Here is a 21,181-nt window from a genome sequence, read left to right as displayed (position 1 = left end):
GTTTGGTTACACAGTAACATCAGTTAAAACAATGGAATGAGTCTGAGTTTGTAATATGCCATAGGACCAGATAAGATCTTGAAGGACACTAAACTTGACTGCCACATTTTATTAAGAGGAAATTGGAACTTTATATGGTGGGGGTGGGAGCAAGTCTGTGATATATATGTAATCACTGTATAATTAGAAACACCAAATGCTGAATCCTATCACTGTGTACTTGGGGGCCAGGCTTTGGATTTGGTTGTCATTTTAATTCCTTGAAGATTATGTAATTATGATGAGCAGAGGCAAATAAAGTTTTTAAACAAAAGTGCTTTTTTTCGGTATTTAAAGTTTGGTAGTAAGTTTTCTACTTTCAGTTAAATTATCTTCCCCCCAAAAATTACTACAGAAAACTTAAGGTTGCGATTGAGATGCTTGAACAAGCCGCTTTTTAAGCAGGTCAATCACTTATAATATTTTATGTTAAAGAGGTCATAATTCTTTCTGAGCCAAACTGTCACTAAAATGTCTTGTGACAGAACCACTTTTTTCTGCCATTCTGCATATTGGAAGGGTTCTATGTTGTATTTGTTTTCAATCCTTGGTTTAAAAAAAAAGTAATGGTTTTAGTGTTGCTTAGCTTCAGTTTGAAGTGTTAACTTTCACTAATGACTGCAATAAAAAGAAAAGCTTTGCTCCAAACTTTCTGTTGTGTGGTCATCATTATAGCTCTGCAGGCTTAGGTAAAGGGAGCCAGTGTGATACAGTGGAAAGAAAGAATTTAGGCCTTAAGAGTCGTGAAGTCCTGGGTTCAAACCTGGATTGCATGACACTCTGGACAAGTTCCTGGATGCTTCTAAGTCTCAGGTTCCTCCGCTATAAGATGATAGTAGGGCTGTTGGGACATTAAATGAGATAATATGTGGAAAGTACCTAATAATGCTGGGCATGTGCATGGAGCTCAGGTTTTAAAGAGGTTCTTCCCCCCACCTACATTTTCCCTTAAATAAAAGACATTGGGTGGAGTGGAAAGAGGGGAAGGCAAGAAGCCAGGCTTAGAAACTCTGCTAGCCAGTGAAAGAATTGTAGAACAGGTAGGAAAAAAAGAAGCTGAAATGAACTGGGGGAATCTTCACAGGCCCAGGAGTGCATACACAGCCCAGGTATGATAGACAAGAAAACACTGGACTAAAACTTTGGAAACCAGCTCTCAACTGGTTAACTGTCACAACTGTATAACTTCAGGTATATCACTTCTCTTCTGCTATAAAAGTAGAAGTTTTTGGACTAAAATGAGAGGTCTCGAGTTGGCAAGCCAATTTCAGCCTGCGGATAATTTTTGTTTGGTGTTTAAAATAAGTTGCTGGGCCGGCCCCGTGGCTTAGAGGTTAAGTGCGCGCGCTCCACTGCTGGCGGCCCGGGTTCGGATCCCGGCGCGCATCAACACACTGCTTCTCCGGCCATGCTGAGGCGGCATCCCACGTACAGCAACTAGAAGGATGTGCAACTATGACGTACAGCTATCTACTGGGGCTTTGGGGGGAAAAAATAAATAAATAAAATCTTTTTAAAAAAAATAAGTTGCTAACATTTAAAAAATCAGAAGATCTCCCATAAAAATCCAGATTTTGTCTTCCCTTGAAAAGTGAGGAGATTCAGCAACTTCGTGGTATCCCTTTCAGTATTCCTTCACGGCTGCCATCAGGGGAAGCTCAGTGGTGGTCACCCCCTTTGAGCGGGACAGACTCTCACCACAGCCCCCAGCACTCTTTGCCCAGCTTGTGCAGGCACTTGTTCTTTGCCATCACTGGACTCAAAGGAACCCTAGTGTGAGGTGAGGCCTCCAACCAATACAGGAATTCCTTGGAGGACATGCTTCTTACCTGGGGGTAACTCACTGCTTTGAAGCAGTCCAGCCTAAATATTAAAAACATGTCCCTTCATAATTTCCATTTACCCTATTTATGTTCTCCAGAACATCATAGAATTAAGTCTAATCCCTTCTTGCTATTACATATACCCCATCCCAGTCTTCTCCCAGCTACATGTGCCCAGACCCTGTACAACCCCTAACAGTATAATTGGTGTTCTTCAAGGTTCTTGTTATGCTAAAGAAGTACTAGTTAGCTTATGAACAAATACTGATGGGTGGTTTTGTGTGTGCGTGAGGAAGATTGGCCTGAGCTAACCTGTTGCCAATCTTCTTCTTTTTGCTTGAGGAAGATTGTCCTTGAGCTAACATCTGGGCCAATCTTCCTCTATTTTGTATGTGGGACACCGCTGCAGCATGGCTTGGGAGCAGTGTAGGTCCGTACCCGGGATCCAAACCCACGAACCCCAGGCAGCCGAAGCAGAGCATGCGAACTTAACCACTACACCACTAGGCTGGCCCCCGTTGGTTTTTTTTTTAGACTTATACAATATGTGCCAGTTGATAAATTTGACAAATTGACTCTAATGTCAGTCTGCCCAGTAACTACACTGGTATAGAAAAATTCAAAAAACATCAATAATTATACCCAAATTCATACCATTAAATGGGGGAAATATGTGTAACAGTGACACTAAGGCCATGCTCTGAAAAATCAGAGGCTGTAGGGCAGATAACTGTGGTACCAGAAAAGCACCAAGTTATCTAGGCAGACTAGTTAGCCTGTTGCTCTGATAATAAGACGTGCTAGACTGCACAGAACAAATTGCCGATTATATTAGAGCTCAACTGCTTGAAATTTCCTTCATAGAAAAGAGTGCTCAGAACACTACCCTTAAGCATACAGAAATGAGGTGGCAGTCTAAGAAATTCTCAGGTGTTTTGTTTGTTTTGGAAGGGGGACATACATCTTGAAGTATAAGTTTTCATGGTTTCCATGTTTCAATGTCTGATCATTTGACAAATTCCTCTTGGCTGCTGAGACTTGCATACTTTGCAGATGCTTTTGGGAATTTAATTAGGTTAAGCTGCCAATGCCAGGAAAGGATGTGATCATTTTTACAATATTCAATGAAATGTTTTTATCATAAAGGAGACTGAAATCTTGAGTTTCATCTGTAGAAGTGAAACCAGCAAACAGCCATTGATGATTAAACAGCTAGTAACTATGGGGGACTGGAATTTGTGAACTCAAAATATGTCTCTGCCTGAATGACATTTTGACCCCCACCCCCACTAACTGACCAAAGGAGTTTGGGATGGGAGGCCTGCCCCCAGAAAAGGCCATTACTATAGACATCTCCAGGTACCTGGGTGGGTCATGCTAAGCCCATTCTTAGTTCTAGTTACCCTTTATGAGAGACATTTACATTTATAAAGAAAATCTCCATTTGTAAAGATATCTTCTTCCCTGCACCAGGAAGAAGGGGGATGGCCTTACCGAGAAACTTATCAGAATGGAAGGCGAGGACTTAAGTCTACATGATAAACTTACTCGTTGTTAACTGTGCTGTTTGGACAACATGCTCTCTGACTCCCACTAGGTTCCTATAGATGACATCTCCCTGGAGCCTGGGTCACCATGGTAATGGGTGTTTGAGCTCTTTTTTTCAGGAACTGAGCCCTTTGTCCACTTCAGGCCAGACTGAGACCACTAATCCATCAACTGGGCCCTTTTGACGGCAAGAGGTTGGAACTCCCCCCTCAGGGCATGCTAATGCCGCCATTCTGTGAAGATGTGTCCTACGAAGAAGCGTGAAGCCTGACTACGCTTGCGCAGATCATCAACTACCTCATCTCTCCTCAGCTCCAATCATTTCAGACCACCTTGCTCCCCTCCCCATAAATACCCCTGAGTCCCTATTTTCCGGGAGGCGGATTTGAGACTTGTTCTCCTGTTTTCCTCACTTGGTTGCCTTGTGATTAAACCCCCTCTCTCTCTGCAATCTCGTCGTCTCGGTGATTGGCTTTCTGGGCGGCGGGCAAAAATGGACCTGGTGCGGTAGCAGAAGAAAGATGATTCTTCTCCTGTCACTTTTGTTACCACTACAATTTCCGCAGTCTATAAAAATCTTTGCAATGCCTTTATAGAGCAACACTTTTCTCATGCTTTTCTCTATTAAAATATTTTTTATAACTAATACTTGGGTTCAAAATTTATAATTATAAACAAAACAGACACATTAGTGACTTAGGATTATGAAGCCTAATACGATGTCTGATTCTCAGCTGAAACAAAACGTTAACAGACTTTTTTGCTAAGTGATTTTAGAAGTAGCCCAGGGCCGGCCCCGTGGCTTAGCAGTTAAGTGCGCGCGCTCCGCTGCTGGCGGCCCGGGTTCGGATCCTGGGCGCGCACCGACTCACCACTTCTCCGGCCATGCTGAGGCCGCGTCCCACATACAGTAACTAGAAGGATGTGCAGCTATGACATACAAGTATCTACTGGGGCTTTAGGGGAAAAAAGGAGGAGGATTGGCAATAGACGTTAGCTCAGAGCCGGTCTTCCTCAGCAAAAAGAGGAGGATTAGCATGGATGTTAGCTCAGGGCTGATCTTCCTCACAAAAAAAAAAAAAAGAAGAAGTAGCCCAATTCAAAAGTACTTGACACTGCTAAATGTACAACATTACTCTTTACTAGAACATATCTTGCTAAATGGAATTTACACATTATGTTACAAAAACCAAAACTGGAACATAGGAATAGTTTTGATGTTGGACCAGCAGGATTTCAGTCACCACCATCATTCAGATGGTTTTCACTTGTATTTTATGCAAATGCAAAATTAAGGTTGTTTAACCCTCTTTTTATATTTTGTTTTGTGAGTTTAATTCTTCTAATTTATTTTTGTACTTTAACAAAGATTTTAGATTATAAAAGTTTGCCATCTGTGGTATCTCTTTGACTAGAAGGGTTTTTTTTTATTAAGAGGTGCTATCTAAACCTGTAATTAAAAAGTGCTACTATTGTCTACATGAAGGCCCTTTAGATATTAATTTGAAAATCTGCACAAAAGTATCACACTTTGCTTTGAATGCAGAAAAGCTACTTTCCATTCATTTTAACTGAGAGGCTTTTCCTTCTTATGCAAGATCAGTGGGCTTTGAAGATAAGAAGGGCAAATCAAGTTGGGAAAAAAATTGTTTCAGCCTCCTGTGCAGTTAAAATGATCTGCCGCTGTGTAGTTAAAGCAGCAGTTACCTCTCCCTGACTAATGTGCCGTGCAAACTACTCAGCCTCCCCTAAGTCTCAGCCTCGAGGATCTCAACGTGAAGTTATCTGGCCTGAGAAAAGTGCAAGACCAGCAGAAAAGTAAGCCGGAAAAAAGGCCAGAGTTGAGCAGTTTCCTCTGGGGTAATGTACAAAAAATGTCTAAATTAAAGTGAGAGAGGTCAACTATTCCCAACCACTCCATGTTTAAAAAAAAAATGTAATTTACTCTGGGGCAATTATACGCAACTCCCTTGGCAAATGACTCTTATATGAAACCTCAAAATCTTCCACTATACCTTGGAGGACGGTTACTTGCCAAAGCCAGTCCCAACTGAAAGCAGAAATCTTCTAATGTGGCACTAAATTGTTGCTTGAAAAACATTTTCACAATCACGGTTCTCACATTTCTAAAATAGCAATTTCCAGAGGGAAGGCCACAGTTTGATTTAATAGTAAACTGCAACTTAAATCTTTGCCAGGCATGTTAGTAAAGTGTTTAGGATTTAACTTTGATTATCCACATGACAGAAAGAAGATAAAGGGAAAAAAAATCTTCAAATCTATAGTTTGCTTTTTCACTTCAGAGGGAAGAAAGGCTGAAATTGAACAGCTTTTAAGGTGTTCAGCTTTGCATTTCTGTACATTGGAAATAACTTGATATTTTAGCAGAAAAGGGTGAATGAAATTACCATTCATCTTCTGAGTTGTCTCTGTGTGATATCTCTTAGGTTTAAATTAAATAGAAAACAACCTCAAGTCAACACCAAAATAGGAACTCCTATTTTGTTAGAGATTGGCCACTTGAAAGAAAAATAAGGAAAGATAATTTATCTGAAATCTTTCCAGATAAAAGGTGGTTAACAGTCTTGGAGAAATTATAATCCAGTATTCAATTAGTTTGTAATACGCACAACAATCAAGAAACACAGTAGTGGGGCCGGCCCGGTGGCTTAGCGGTTAAGTGCGCGCCCTCAGCTGCTGGCGGCCCGGGGTTCAGATCTGGGCGTGCACCGACGCACCGCTTCTCCGGCCATGCTGAGGCCGCGTCCCACATACAGCAGCTGGAAGGCTGTGCAGCTATGACACACAACTATCTACTGGGGCTTTGGGGAAAAAAAAAACGAGGAGGATTAGCATGGATGTTAGCTCAGGGCTGATCTTCCTCACAAAAAAAAAGCAGCAGCAGCAGCAGCACAGCAGTGTATTCCAGTAGGGCAGACTTGGGAGATGGAGTACTGAGTAGTACTATATTTGCCTCTAGGCATTGGAAGTGCACTCTACAGAAAGATGCTTAGGCTTCAGAGGACAACACACAAAGCATGCTGTACAAATACAGACCTCCAGGAAAGGTAACACAGTCATCTTCAGTAGCTAAATGTGGGGATACCTTACCAAGATATTATTTTTCATAGGAGAATAAGATCAGCTGGCCAAGGATTAACTACTTTTAAACATTGTTCTAATTCGATAAAACTTGTACTCTCTGATGATTTTAATCTTTGGAATTCATTAAATTAGGTAATCTATGACATTTACTGGAAGGAAAAAATTGAGAAGAACAGAGAACATACATACCATAAGACTTCACAGATTTTGAGAGAAAATGGCTTATTATTGCCAAGGCACCTCACGTCTCCTTTGGCTAAATCTCAATCACCTAAAAAGTTATGAGTTCAACATTCTTCTGTTTCACATTTTTATTTCACATTTTTAACAATTTCTTGCTTCATTGTTGGTATCTCTAGGATTCTTTTGAATCCATGAGAATGCTGAAGGGATACTCACATTCTTTAACTCTGAAGAGGGAGCTCAGCCAACTGAAGAATATTACAACTAGACACGTGCCAGTCATGCCCATCATCTTCCTCTCTATAATGTTCACACGAGATGTGGCAGCTTTATCTAAGAGCATCATTCCCAAGAAAATGCACATATTAAACAGAGAAATAACATGCATTTCTGCTACAAACTGAGAGTAACTTACTCCATGGATATAATGTATACGTCCTGTGTGAGAATTCCTTTGAGCATATGGTGCTCTTTTTATACGAGTCCACATTTGACCAGATGTCATCATGATCACAAAACACAGAACTAAAACTGCCCACAAATTTTTGTTAAAAATAAATTTCCTATTCCATATCAGTAAATACACATGTCTACCAATGACAGCCAAAAATATCCTCAACTTGAAGTGCTCATGATACTCTGTAGGCTGTCTGATTCTGTTGACCTTCCTTATCTCAGTTCTCTCAGCTACCCATTTGGCCATTTGCTCAGCTATGATACCCCTTTCTTCCAAATGATAAATGTCATCTGATGTAAAATTCCTCTTAGCAGAAAAGTGGAGGAAACTTGGAACTGACATCAACTGGAGCGCTTGAAAGGCCTCAGGGCTTTTGTCATAATCCACCATAGCAAAAAATACCTTGTTGGTGAATGCACTGGAATGTTGCCAGGAATTTGCCAAGATCTGAAATTCTTCAGCAGCATGTTTGCATATTACACATGATCTAAACTTCTGGAAAGTAGTAAACATCACAATAATAGAGTAGTTTCTTGGTGTTTCTAGTACAAAATGATAGAATACGGCATCACTCATTCTTATCATTCTGTTTTTCTTGGTCCAATCCATCAGCTGTCTGACCTTTTCTGCTAATATTCTCTTCCCTAGGCCAGGATGTTCGGGAACCTCATGAGTCATGAACACCAAGGCCACCACCACAATCAGAGACATTCGCCAAAGCCACCACCATTTGGCCACATTTGTTTACTTCTTTCTGTTATAAAATGTTTCCAAACACTTTACAGCCAAAATTTGATAATTTCTTCCAGCAATTAATTTGTCCAAGAACTTTTTTTGTCTTCTTTAATCCTAGTAAGAGCTATATCACCAATTCCCATGCATGTCTGGTTTACAAGCCATATATTAGAGTTTATAAAATATTCTGCGGGGAAAAAAATATATTCTGTGGACAAGGAAGTTTGGGAAATGTTCTAGCTTCAGTCTTTCTGCAAAGCTCCAGACTCGCATTTCTAACCACCTACTGGACAGCACCTGGCTACACCTCCATCACTCAAACTTCTCAAAACCCAGCCTCATCCTCCCTTATCTACCAAGCTCTTGGCTCTCTGCCTCTCTTCCCTCTGTGAAGGATTATACCATCCCACCAATCACTGAGGTTTTAAAACTGAGGACTCTTTTTGGACTCCTCTCTTTCCCTCGACCATCAAACCCGAGCTTGGCCTCTGTGGCAGACCTCCTGGGTTTGGATCCAGCTGTAGAGCACTTAGTTATGCGACCCTGGGCTCGTTCCTCATGTCTCTGTGCCTCAGTTTCCTCGCCTGCAAGATGAACACGGTAATAGCACCCACCTCCTAAGACCCTTCTGCAGAAGACAACCAGGCGGGAGTGTTGGGGATAGCGTCCCTGCCTTCCTCTCGATTTCCAGCGCCACCACTAGAGGCAGTGTGGAGTCATAACGGAGAAAACGTGTATCTGGGGATCGGACACACCTGAGTTTCCAATCCTGCCTGTTAGCGACGTCCGTCTCTTTAGTTGCCTGCGAAAATGGGGATAATGCCTGCCTCACCTATTAATTATGAACATTAAATGTTAACATCTCCCAAGGCCTAGAATAGTACTGGCACGGTTGAATTATTTTTCCTTCTCTTTTTTAAAGAAATGGTTGGATTTTTAGCATTGCTTCTCATACCCCAGTTACCTCTCGCACGGATGTGCCTTCTCCAAATACGATTATCATTTCTTCTATGCCGACAAGCAGATGGATGAATTTGTTGGGCAAGACAGGATCAAAAGAACGTGTGTAAATAAGGTTAAATATATATACAGTTCTGGAAGGATACCTGCTGAGGAGTGAGCCTGAGCGGGAGATGACTTTTTCTATGTACTGTACTATTTTTTACCATGTCGATGCATAACTTTTATCAAAATAAAAATGTTTAACTTGTAAATGAAGTGAACGCGGCATCCTGAGGCCCTCCTCCTCACGCCCCCTCCGCAGCCCCAGCCCCGCAGCCGCCTCTTTCCCACCCCGAAGGCCTCTCTGCCCGCCGCCGCCGCGCCGGCCCGCGGTTGCCAAGCTAAACAAGACGGCGCCGGGTGCCTAGCAACCGGGGCGCTAACAGAGCAGCGGGCGAGGGGAGGCGGAAGTGCGAGCTGGGAAGGAGGTGAGAGGACGAGGGGAGCGGGGGCGCTGGGGGGCTCACACCCAGGGCCCAGCTCCTTCCCTTCCCCCCTCCCTCTCCCTTCTTCGCGCCAGCGCTGGGGTATTATTTAAACCAAAGATGATTATCCTGGGGAAGGGAGGGGAGGAGTTCGGCTGGGAACTAGACGGACCCCAGCTCCTCCTCCTCCAACAGAAGGCGGAGGGAGAGAGTGTGACAGCCAGACGGGGAAAGGGCCAGCGCCTCCACCCCCACTCCCTAGTGCAACCCGTATCCCCTGCAACACTAGCCCGTCCTATCTGGATGGGGAACAGGGAACAGGGCTCCTTCTCTTAGGCTCCCCACGGGTCCTGTCCCAAAGCTGGCGCAGAGAAAGAAAAGAACGCTCCACAAGATTTGGTTGCTGGAAGTAGGGGTGGAAACGAGATTAAAGGCTATTTTTCCTGCTAACTCCCCCTTCACCAGCCCCACTAAGCACTTGGCACTGCATACACACACACACACACACACACACACACATGCACACGCACACACCCGCCAAGTGACTCCATTATCCTGTTTCACCTGCTCCAGGATCTGCAGGGTCCAGGAGTTAGTGTCTGTGGACAGACAGGTGGGAGGAAACTCAGTTAATGCCTCACACAAAGTTGAGTAAAGAGAGGGCTGTTCCTTAGCAGGCTTCTTGCAGGAAGGGGTCTGCAGCAAAATGGACAGGAGGAGGTCCCTTGGAGGGGTCTTTTGATCTAGGAGAGGATCTCCTGAACATTCTCCTGCAGCCTTGTTTTCCCTCTCTGGCAGAGGTGGGTGTATTGGAACAGGCCTAGGGGGTTCGGCCCCTTGGGCCCCTGCCCCCTGCACCATGGCTACGCTGAGCGTCAAGCCCAATCAACGTTTCCGGTTGCCAGACTGGCATACCAACAGCTACCTGTTGTCCACCAATGCCGAGCTGCAGCGAGATGCTTCACACCAGATCCGCCAGGAGGCCCGGGTCCTCCGAAATGAGACCAACAACCAGGTTGGAAGCGGGAGCCCAGTTGGGTGTGCAAAGGGATATCCCCCAACTCCGACAGCCTCTTTATCTAGCTCTGTCTCTTCCAGACCATTTGGGATGAACATGACAATAGGACTCGACTGGCAGAGAGGATTGATACTGTCAACCGATGGAAAGAGATGCTGGACAAGTATCTGACGGATTTAGATGCTGAGATTGACGCCCTGACACAGGCAGGCAGCCAGCGCAGGGTGCCAGGAGACCCTGCTGCAAGGAACCCCCCCTCCATCCCCACTTTGGGGTTGGGAAACCCTTGATGGGGGTATTTGGTGGCATGTCCATCTGAGTCACTCAATGGCCCCTCTACTAAAGTGAGGAGGAGAGCTGCTTCCCAGTGGATGGCCTCACCAGCCTCCTGTGCCCTCTCTTTTCTAGATGAAAGAGTCAGCAGAGCAAAACCTGCAGGCCAAGAACCTGCCTCTGGATGTGGCAATCGAGTGCCTGACCCTGCGGGACAGTCGGCGTGACATTGATGTGGTGAAGGACCCTGTGGAAGATGAGCTGCACAAAGAGGTGGAGGTCATTGACGCCACCAAGAAGGCCTTGCAACAGAAGATTAGCCAGGCCTTTGAGAAGCTCTGGTAAGGGCGAGCTGTGTCATTCACATGTTCACCTGCACGAGGACTGTGTCTGAAATGGTGAACACATGTACTGTGGATAACTGGCTCTCAGGCTGCCTTCTGCCCTTGTTGTACCCATTGGCAGAAACCACAAACTGATTGTAGCACTTTTTCCACCGCCTGGACGTGGTCTCAGAATACTTCTCATGACCCTGCTCTAGGCAGCCATTGTTAATAGGTTGGAGCATGAGAAATGAAGCCCATTTGCCACCACCCCTGACTGTACCTTATTGTGAGTGTGTATGTGAGCCTTGTGAGTGTAGCTACATACATGTGGCCCTGTGGGTGTGTACAAGCACTTGGGTGTCATAATTTTGTCTGTGGGGAGCTCCTCCAGCTGTGCTGGTCTTTGTCTCAGCTGCAGCAGCAGCTCCGCTATCACCCCAGCCTCCTCATCCCTCAGCGTCCCTTCAGTACAATGGGGGCTGCATCCTGGGGCCTTGGAGGGATGGGTCCTGATCGAGACTGTTCCTTCCCCAGCCTCCTGCAGGAAGTCCGACAGCAGCTCAACTCTGACCATAGGGGCAAAATGGAGACATTGGACATTGATAGAAGCTGCCTCTCTCTCAACCTCAAGTCCCCAAACATCTCTCTGAAGGTTAATCCCACACGTGTCCCCAATGGGTAAGAAGAGTGTTTCAGTCAGCCTCTCCTCCTCCCCTCCTAGGCCATACTCTTATGACCCCAGCATTTCCTGTCACCTGCAGCTGCTCCACACTCAAGCAGTGGGATGACTTCAGTCAGTTTAACAAGGACCGAGCAGAGGCTGAGATGAAAGAAGCCATGGAGCTGAGGGAGGCCATTGCGCTAACGATTGCCGAGGTGACTGACCACTCCTCCCACCCTGCTCCTCCACGGCCAACGGACGGCCCGAGTGTGCACTCAAGGGCTTATCTTTGTTCCCTGTTGGCCATGTGGCATCCCATCCCCTCATCTGAGCGGTATCCTCAGATGGCCATGAGTTTCTACCCTCCCCTTGCCCTGCCTACTTCCTGTCCTTCAGACCAACAATGAACTCGAGGCCCAGAGGGTTGCAACAGAATTTGCCTTCCGGAAGCGGCTGCGGGAGATGGAGAAAGCGTACAGTGAGCTCAAGTGGCAAGAGAAGAATGTGAGCCTTCTCTGTTTAGTCCTCTGGGGCCTGGACTTCCTGCTGTGGGATGAGGAGCCTGAGGCCCTGCCAGGAAGCCTGGACTGGGTGCACCCTGGTGGGTTCAGCTGGTGGAGACCCATCACTCTGTCCCCTGCAGACCTTAGAGGAGATCGCGGAGCTGCAGGAGGACATCCGGCACCTGGAGGAGGATCTGCGCAGAAAGTTACTGAACCTGAAGCTATGCCATACCCGGCTAGAGTCCAGAACCTACCGTCCCAATGTGGAACTCTGCCGGGACCAGGTGCGAGGGTCCCCAGTGGGCCATGGGCCCCCTGCTAAGGTCTCCTCAGGGTCACTCCCCAGCACATATTCCTGGCAGTGCAGGGGTGCACCTGGGCCTATGGGCTAAAGGACAGTATGGCTGACCTGGGACTCCCAACCCGCCCCTCTGCCTCCAGGCACAGTATGGCCTCACTGACGAGGTTCACCAGTTAGAGGCAACCATCGCTGCCCTGAAGCAGAAGCTGGCGCAAGCACAGTAGGTTTGGGGAGTGGGCAGGAGGGGCAGGGAGACACCTCCCACCCACAGGGTCTCTTGCCCCTGCTGGCTTCCCTGCTCTCTTCCTGCCTGAAGGCGGGTGAGTTCAGCCCCGACCTCCCAGCCTCACGCAGGGGTGGTGGTTTGTTAATGCCTCCTCTCCAGGGACGCCCTGGACGCCCTGGACAAGCACCTGGCCCGGCTGCAGGCTGACATCACTTGCAAGGCCAACTCCATGCTGTTGGACACCAGGTGCATGGACACCCGTCGGAAGCTGACTGTGCCTGCTGAGAAGTTTGTGCCTGAGGTGGACACCTTCACCCGTACCACCAACCGCACCCTGAGTCCACTCAAAAGCTGCCAGCTGGAGCTGGCCTAGCCTTGGGGGCTGAGGGAGAAGGGGAAGGTTAGGTGGGAAATGGAAGAGGAAGGGGGGCAGAGAGAATGAATCGAATAAATGTTGGCGTTCTCAGTCCAGACGGTTCTCTGCTACCTGCACGTAGCCAGCAGGGAGGGAGTGGGTTCTTGGCCCTCCTGTATATGGAGATGCAAAGATGGGGAACATCATCCCCCAAGCTTCATGTGCCAAATCCCATTCCTTCCCTTCTTTCTCCTCAGGGAACCCCTCTCTGGGCTAGGCCAGCAGTCGCTGGGCTCTAGCAGTGTGACCTCTAACCAGCTCTGCCCCAGCCGGACCCTTGCCTGCCGTCTTGATGCCTAAAGAGGCCCAGAGGGGGACAGGATCACAGTGGGAGAGGCTTGGGGGTGCGGGCCCAGGCCTGAGTGGGAGCAAAGAGCGAGTGCTGCCTTGGGAGGGCTGGGGGTGCCAGGGCACAAGGCGAGGCTTCATAAAGTCAGGCCACGGGGGCAGTGGCCTGAGGGTCAGAGCTGCCGAGGTCCGATGATCTGGCTCAGTGCCCACCCCTGGAGGACCCTTTAGTGGCTGTCCCACCCGGCTGGGACACCGTTTACAGGTGGGGAGAATGGGGGCTGAAAGCAGAGACCTGACCCAACCGAATCAGGGCGGCAGGACCACGGCGGGTCATACGCCTGTGGGAGTTGCGACTCTGGGCCGCGGGGGGCGCTGCGGCGAGGGGCGGTGCCGGGACTCAGGGTCACGCGGAGGCGCTGTGGGCGGGAGTCGGGGCCGAGACTCTGGGCCACGAGGGAGCGCTGTGGGCGTGGGCGGCCCCAAGACTCCCGGCCGGGCGGGGGCGCTGTGGGCCGGGGCGAAGCGGCGCGTGGGGCGAAGCGGCGGACGCACCGGAAGTGGCGACGGGTCCGCGCGGATGGCGGCGGTGGCGGCTGTGGCGGCGATGACGGCTGCGGGCTGCGGAGGGGCTGGCGCGGCCCGCTCTCTCTCCCGCTTCCGAGGCTGCCTGGCCGGCGCGCTGCTCGGGGACTGCGTGGGCTCCTTCTACGAGGCGCAAGACCCCGTCAGCCTGACGTCAGTCCTGCGTCACGTCCAGAGCCTGGAGCCGGACCCCGGCTCGCCCGGGAGCGCCCGGACAGGTGGGCGGGGCCGGGCGCACGTGTGGACGCGGGGTCGGGGTCGGGAGGCCACGAGAGGCGTGTGTTGGGAGATGAGGCTGCCGAGGCAGCAGGGGCCAGATCTGGATGACCCGCAGGCACCTCGGACCCAGCGTATCTAAATCCCAGCTCCATCTTCGCTCGTCTCGCCCCGAACATTCCCCAGCTCGGGGCCTGGCAACACCATCCTGTCAGCCGTGCAGGCCACGCCTAGATTGTGCCTAGTGCAGTGTATACACGCCTGCCGATTTCACCTGTTCTACCCAGTTCTCCGAAGCAGTGCACCACTAGTCCGTTCTCCACGCAGCGGGAAATGCTCTTCTCACAGATAGATCTGATCGCGGCCTCCCCGGCGTGAATCGGCGGTGATCTGCCATTGCCCTTAGGGTAGAGCCAAATTCCGTAACGTGTCCTACAGTCTGACCTTACACCACTCGTGGCCTTACCCTCTGCGCTTCAGTTCCTCTCACATCGTGCTTCCTCTAGCGCAAACCTTTGCCGTCCCCTGTCTAAAACTCTGTCCACTGCGCGTCTCCCTCCCCTCGTGCAGTCAGCCCATCCCCCAGATCTCAGCGCGGTGTCAAGTCTGAGGTCAAGCAGAGGATCGTTCTTGGAGAGCATGTAGAATAGTAAGAAAAAGGAGCCATTCTCAGAACCCTGGGGGAGGAAGAGGTGCTATAGGAGACCATTTGACAGGGGGAGAAGCAAGGGGAGTGGGTATCAACAAAACTCAAGAAGAGAATTTCAGGATGAAGACACTGGTCAGTGGTGTCATTCTACAGAGAGGTTAAGTAAGGGGACGTCTGGGTTTAGAAAAGCATTTTCAGTAGAAAGTTGAAGCCTGGAAGTTAGATTTCAGTGGGTTTAGGAGGAAATGAGAAAATAGGGTATGGTTTGGTGTGAAGGGAAGGGGAAAGACGAGCTGTGGTTGAGGGGAAGACAAGATGGAGGGACGGTTTTTAATTTCATTTTTGCTTTGTTGTTAAGATGAGGGGAAACATTTCGGGTTGAGAGGTGTTTTAGGACCCTTTGGATGCAAGTGGCAGAAAACCCAGCTCAGAAGGGCCTAAGCAGAAAGGGAATGCGTTGGCTGACGTAGCTGAGAAGTCCAGAAGTAGGTCTGCTTCAAGAGGAGCTCACTCCAGGGGCTCAGGCCGTCTCCTCAAGACTGAGTTCCCCTCCTTGTTGGGATCTTCGTTCTTCTGGGTGGGCTTCACTCACTCTGGAAAACCCTTCCCATGGGGTGGCCCCCAGCAGCTCCCAGCTCAACAAGTCCAGCAGAGGAAGAGTTTCTTTTTGCAGTCGTCCCAACAAAAGACCCAGGTCGCGTCTCACTGGCCCGGCTTAGGTCATCTGTCCCTCCTTGAATGAGGGAACGGGCTGTGCTATTTGGTTAGGTTAGAGGTGGTGTGAGCGCCAGGCCCTAGTCACATGGGCTGAGAATGGGAGAGATGCGGTTCCCTGGGGAGAAGCAGGGTACAGGGAGCAAACGCAGAGAGAATGGGTGCTGTTTCACCACAGAGGGAGAAGTTGAGGATACAGGGGAGGAGACAAAGGAAGAACACGGTCCCCCGGGAACGGGCTGGGGGTGGACAGGAGAGAGAGCCGCTCCCTGTGAGGGGAGACTGGAGAGTGCAGCTGTGGACAAGGTGCCTGTTCCCCTCTCCTCCTAGTGAAGCAGGGGGTGAGGGCCTCCTAAGAGTGAAAGGGGAGGAGAGGGTGGGATTGGGGCTTGGGATACACGGAGAGTGGGTGGCATAGTGGATGTGAGGAATGGGAAAGGGGGCTCACTAGGGAGTGTGCTTCATTCTCTGTAACTGCCTCTTCCTTCAAGTAAAACCAAGTCCCTGTCCCCACCCGGCTTAGAGCCTATTTGAGAGTCACCACATAACCAGTGGTGCCGTGTTGAAGTGCTAGAGCAGTACTCCCGGGCACCCAGAGGAAGGAGGCTCCAAGATTGGTTCTGGGGGTATATAGGGGGGTAGTGGGATATAAAATGGGTGAGGAAGAAAGGGCTTTGAATGCCAAGGCTGTGAATTTGGACCTCATCCAGTAGGCAAGAGACAGCCATTGTGAGCAGGAGAGAGAGATGAGGAAAGTGATACTCTACTCCTAGGAAGAATTTTCTGGCTGCACATATAGTCTGGGTTGGAGGGTGGGGAATGTGCAGGAGATGTGAGAGGCCCAAGCAGGTCGTTTTAAGACTAGAGCTACAGTGATGGCAGCCGGAGCGGGGGGTAGGTTTTCCTTCAGAAATCAGCAGGATGTGGTGACTGACTCAGAATAAAGAATGGCTGAAAATCCCACAGGGCAGAGCCCAGGAAACTGAGTGGGAATGAGAGGCTGACTTCAGGCATTCTAGAAGTAGTAAATAAAAGGCATGAGTGGCTGGGGTTGGCCCTGTGGCGTAGCAGTTAAGTGCACGCGCTCTGCTGTGGCGGCCCGAGGGTTCGCAGGTTCAGGTCCCAGGCATGCACCGACGCACTGCTTGTCAAGCCATGCTGTGGCAGCGTCCCGTATAAAGTAGAGGACGATGGGCACAGATATTAGCCCAGGGCCAATCTTCTTTGGCAGAAAGGGGAGGATTGGCATGGATGTTAGCTCAGGGCTGATCTTCCTCACCAAAAAAAAAAAAAAGAAGGCATGAGTGGGAGGCCAAAGCCACCACCCTCGAGCCCTGCAGCTTGATCTCCCCCGCCCTGTCCCTGCAGAAGCATTGTACTACACAGACGACACAGCTATGGCCAGGGCCCTGGTGCAGTCCCTGCTGGCCAAGGAGGCCTTCGACGAGGTGGACATGGCTCACAGGTGAGGGGGATGGTCTGGGGTGAGGCAAACCAGGTGGGCAGCGTTACTGCTCTTCCTGACCAGAGCCATGATGTCCCTGCATGCCGGGACCCCCGCCCTCAGCAGGGCACTGTGTCAGGCTGCTGCAGCTTCCCACGCTGGAAACCACAGCACTGCTGGTACAGGCTCCGCAGGCCCCCCAGGCTTCCTCTTTTCCCAGAGCAGCCAGATGTCTTCTCTCCCAGCCCTGACAGGCATCTTTTAAACCCTAATCCGGTCTTCTTCTCTCCCCTAGATTTGCTCGGGAGTACAAGAAAGACCCTGACCGGGGCTACGGTGCTGGAGTGGTCACTGTCTTCAAGAAGCTCCTGAGCCCCACGTGCCATGATGTCTATGAGCCTGCCCGGGCCCAGTTCAACGGGAAAGGCTCCTACGGCAACGGGGGGGCCATGCGGGTGGCCGGCATCTCCCTGGCCTACAGCAGTGTCCAGGATGTGCAGAAGGTAGTCCAGGCGGGCTGGCTTCTGGACTCTCCTGCCCTCCCTGCCCCTCTGCTCTGGGTTCTGTGACAGCAGGTCTTTTGCCTCCACTGCCTCTGCCCTAGTTTGCCCGGCTCTCGGCCCAGCTGACACACTCGTCCTCCCTGGGTTACAACGGTGCCATCCTGCAGGCCCTGGCTGTGCACCTGGCTTTGCAGGGTGAGTCGTCCAGTGAGCACTTCCTCCAACAACTCCTGGGCCACATGGAAGAGCTGGAGAGTGATGCCCAGTCGGCCTCGGATGCCAGGGAGTGAGTGTGCCTGCATGGGGAGCTGGGGCCCTCTGGCATTGCCAGAAGCTGAAGCCCGCCTTCTTTCATTGCAGACTCTAGGGAGGGGTGGGAGGAAGCCCCTTTGCCTTGGCTGTGCTTCAAGGCTCTCAGGGTCCCAGAGAACAAAATGACTGTCCCACCTCTTGTCAGGGCACCTGCACGTGGGCGTCAGCCTGACCACATCCCCACCTCGCCCTCCCACACAACCCTTCCCCCTGCCTGGCATCTCCACCCTGCTGGCTCCGACCTCCCTGAAATCTCGCCCCTCTCCCACAGGTTGGGCATGGAGGAGCGTCCGTACTCCAGCCGACTGAAGAAGATTGGAGAGCTTCTAGAGCAGGACTCAGTGACCAGAGAGGAGGTAGTGTCTGAGCTAGGTGGGTAGTCCCCCCACGCCCGTCATCCTTCAAGGTCAGCCTTGGGCTTAGGGATGGGAGGGGAACATGGAGTCATGCCTGCCAACATGTTTTTGCCTCGGGCTGCTGTGACCGCAGAGCCAGCTCTCTAGGGTCCTTGGTGAATTGTGAGTACAGTGCCTTCTTGCTGTAGGGCCACAGCACCTTCAGCCTTACAGATAAATGTCCCCAAAAATGGCAGCTGGCCACTAGTCTTTACAGCTGGTGTTGATAACTGCTGTTTGTTTACATAGCATTATTACTGTGTTCCGGGCCCTGTGCAGAGTGCTTTACCTCTGTGCTCTCATTTCCCTCTCCCAGTGGCCCTGTGAGGATTACTAACTTGATTCACTCTACACGAGGAGTCGAATCCAAGATACAGGACCCTTAGCCATTAGGGCACTTTCCTAGTCACACAGCCAGTAGGTAGGGGAGCGAGGATTTGAACCAGATAGTCTAACTCTAGAGCCTGTGATCTTTGTCACAGCCCAACTTGAAGCTGAGGTGTTGACTTGTGGCAGGAACCCTGGGGACATGGTGGCAGGGGGGTCAAGTTCCCGTAATTTGGTTTCCCCACAGGGAATGGCATTGCTGCCTTTGAATCTGTGCCCACCGCCATCTACTGCTTCCTGCGCTGCATGGAGCCCGACCCCGAGATCCCCTCTGCCTTCAATAGCCTCCAAAGGACTTTGATCTATTCCATCTCCCTTGGTGGGGACACAGACACCATTGCCACCATGGCTGGGGCCATTGCTGGCGCCTACTATGGGATGGAACAAGTGCCAGAGAGCTGGCAGCAAAGCTGTGAGGGCTATGAGGAGACAGATATCCTGGCCCAGAGCCTGCACCGGGTCTTCCAGAAGAGTCTGTGAGGGCCACAACTGCTGGGACTCTGCCATGTCCAGCAGGACCTACTGCAGCTCAGACTGGGAACCCTGAAGTTCCCCAGGCTTGGCTCCCTGCCTCAGTCTTCCTGCAGTGTGGGTGGAGTGCACCCTTGGGGCTGGGGTCTTTTTGGGGGAAGTCATTGGAATGGTGTGTGAGGGACTGGTGCCTCCCTGGGGCTGGGTTTCTGGCTGGTGCAGAGCCTTGGGCACTCACAGCTCCTCAATCAGACATGAGGGACCAGGGCAGGTTTTATTTTGGAGCAGTACTCGTGGCATTTTCCTTTATTATCTAGGACATGGGATTTGGGGAGGTGGAAATGATCTGCAGTATCATCATTTCTCCTTGTTGGCATTTAGCCATTTTGCCAGAAAGCCTGTCTTTGACTGGGTAAGGCCCCTGAGCAGCAAGATTATATGGATCAAGGGGACAGACACTTGAATCCAGCTGATCTAGATACACACCTGGCCCTTGGCTGTCGTGGGCTTGTTAACAGCTTCCAGTGGAAGTCAACAGCAATAAACAGCTTTCGGTAAATCCCACCACTTGTTCCTATGTTTTTCCTCTGCCCCGATTGGATTCTTCCCACTCTGACCTTCTGTTCTTAGTGCCTCTCTGTCTGGGCTGCACTCTCCAAGGAGCTAGGACCCCAAGGCAATGAGCTGCTGGGTTGTCAGGCAAATTCCTCCAGTTCTTCCAACCAGCTGCGTTGTGCAGCCAGGAAGGGCAGAGCAGGCATGGTTTGGTGCTTTTTCCTGTTGGAGGTCACACAGGATGGCCCAGGCAGTGGGCAGGAACAAGCCAGATTTTCCTGCTCTTGGAGCCTGACTTCTTCACAGGTTGCTCCCCAGATAGGACCAGGCCCAGCTGGGCTGGGAGCGGGAACCCTGGAGGAGGATGCAGAGGGCACCTTCTGTCACCAGACTGCTGACCTTTGGGTGGGGATGGCACAGCATCTCTGGTACCCTGGGTGGACGGACGGCGGTGCCTCATTCTGCATCATGGGCCCCAGTCAAAGGCCTCGCCCCACTAGGAAGTTTTGCACACCATCCATTTCGAAGAAAGGGAAATGGAAAGGGAGGGGACGCCTCCCCTCAAACTTCAGGGATATTCTCTGAGCATCCTTCCAGCCTCAGTGGAGAGAGAAGCCTGCCCAGCTCTGCAGCCAGCCTGAGGTGTCAGGACTGTTGAGCAGGTCTGCTTTCAGCCAAGATGGGGCTCTGCCAGGCTGGGGCAAACCACAGGACTTTGCAGGGCATGGCTTGGTCTCAGGTCTGCCATCTCCATCCCTAGAGCTGGGGACAGAGCCCTAGCAGCCAAGCACGGTAGGCTGGGGGGCTGGTGCTTTCTGCCCAGGACAGCTGCCCCAGCCCTGCCTTCAGCCTTGGGCCTGGCACTAGCACCGCCCACAGGAGCAGATTCATGATTTCATTCATAATTTGTATCAGATGTTGAAACTTGGCCCTTGGGATCCTGAGCCAGCTGTCATGCTCCACTACCCCTGAGAGCTGCAGGAATGTTCAAGGGAAGCTCGATCCATCTCCCCAGCTCCAGCCACGGCCTTACTTCAGTTTCTTAAAATGCCTCTTGGCATTTACTTGGTGCAGAGCCCCGCCAGCTTCGGAGCATCGAGCATTTCTGATGTGGTGGTGACAGAACCCGTGGCCGGGGAGCTGGTAAGGAATGCACGCTCCTTGAGAGAGGGCAGAGGGCAGAGCTCCTTGGACGCTTTGTGAAATCCAGGGGCTTGAGACATCTCTGCCTCAATGCCAATTTCAGCACAGTGCTGTTTTATACAACAGGTTTTATTGAGGTTGTGTCAATACAGTCAATACCATGATTTTTCTTTTCAAAAAGAAGTCCCATTTTCTTTGATTCCCGAGTGCATTTTCCCAAATCTTCTGTGACACAGGGCATGTAATAGATATGTAAAGAACTAAGCTTCCTATACCAGGTTAGAAATGAAATTACTAATGGAAAACATTTAAACCTTCATTTTTAAAAAAATTAGAAATCAGAATATAAAATGCACAAGGTACTATGTAGTTTTCATAGTTAAAACCTGACATCATTTATCAAAGCTAGTCAGTTAAGTGGACACCTGGAACTAAAATCCCATAAACATTTTGCAAACCCCAACCACTGCTCCCCAGAA

The 21,181-nt window shown here is 50.2% G+C and overlaps 2 protein-coding genes and 1 pseudogene across 2 annotated transcripts; 2 read left to right on the top strand and 1 right to left on the bottom strand.

Moving 5' to 3' along the window:
* Positions 1–6,653: 6,653 nt before the first annotated feature.
* LOC147914093 (dolichyl-diphosphooligosaccharide--protein glycosyltransferase subunit MAGT1 pseudogene) lies at positions 6,654–7,899 on the bottom strand (annotated as a pseudogene).
* A 2,220-nt stretch (positions 7,900–10,119) lies between these two features.
* On the top strand, positions 10,120–13,030 carry TEKT2 (tektin 2). Its single transcript, XM_004425945.3, has 9 exons — positions 10,120–10,332; positions 10,416–10,541; positions 10,744–10,949; positions 11,469–11,612; positions 11,696–11,810; positions 11,992–12,099; positions 12,239–12,382; positions 12,540–12,619; positions 12,785–13,030. The coding sequence occupies exons 1-9, from the start codon at positions 10,177–10,179 to the stop codon at positions 12,996–12,998; spliced, it is 1,293 nt and encodes a 430-aa protein (XP_004426002.2). The 5' UTR covers positions 10,120–10,176; the 3' UTR covers positions 12,999–13,030.
* Positions 13,031–13,893: 863 nt separating this feature from the next.
* Positions 13,894–19,568, top strand: ADPRS (ADP-ribosylserine hydrolase). Its single transcript, XM_004425946.3, has 6 exons — positions 13,894–14,131; positions 16,861–16,957; positions 17,232–17,439; positions 17,541–17,725; positions 18,023–18,123; positions 18,721–19,568. The coding sequence occupies exons 1-6, from the start codon at positions 13,909–13,911 to the stop codon at positions 19,011–19,013; spliced, it is 1,107 nt and encodes a 368-aa protein (XP_004426003.1). The 5' UTR covers positions 13,894–13,908; the 3' UTR covers positions 19,014–19,568.
* Positions 19,569–21,181: the final 1,613 nt, after the last annotated feature.

The sequence above is a fragment of the Ceratotherium simum genome, chromosome 22 (genome assembly GCF_057802395.1).
Source record: "Ceratotherium simum simum isolate JZ-2026a chromosome 22, ASM5780239v1, whole genome shotgun sequence".
Lineage (NCBI taxonomy): Eukaryota > Metazoa > Chordata > Mammalia > Perissodactyla > Rhinocerotidae > Ceratotherium > Ceratotherium simum.
The sequence above is the reverse complement of the archived record's forward strand: the minus strand, read 5'-3'. Positions and strand labels throughout refer to the sequence as shown.

What these genes read in the sequence shown, in the direction of transcription:
- TEKT2 (XM_004425945.3), top strand. Translation starts at nt 10,177, where the DNA reads ATGGCTACGCTGAGCGTCAAGCCCAATCAACGTTTCCGGTTGCCAGAC. An exon ending in AGATTGACGCCCTGACACAG is followed by an intron (nt 10,542 to 10,743) that starts GCAGGCAGCCAG and finishes TCTCTTTTCTAG; the next exon opens with ATGAAAGAGTCAGCAGAGCA. An exon ending in CAGAAGCTGGCGCAAGCACA is followed by an intron (nt 12,620 to 12,784) that starts GTAGGTTTGGGG and finishes CCTCCTCTCCAG; the next exon opens with GGACGCCCTGGACGCCCTGG.
- ADPRS (XM_004425946.3), top strand. Translation starts at nt 13,909, where the DNA reads ATGGCGGCGGTGGCGGCTGTGGCGGCGATGACGGCTGCGGGCTGCGGA. An exon ending in GCCCGGGAGCGCCCGGACAG is followed by an intron (nt 14,132 to 16,860) that starts GTGGGCGGGGCC and finishes CTGTCCCTGCAG; the next exon opens with AAGCATTGTACTACACAGAC. An exon ending in GTGTCCAGGATGTGCAGAAG is followed by an intron (nt 17,440 to 17,540) that starts GTAGTCCAGGCG and finishes CCTCTGCCCTAG; the next exon opens with TTTGCCCGGCTCTCGGCCCA.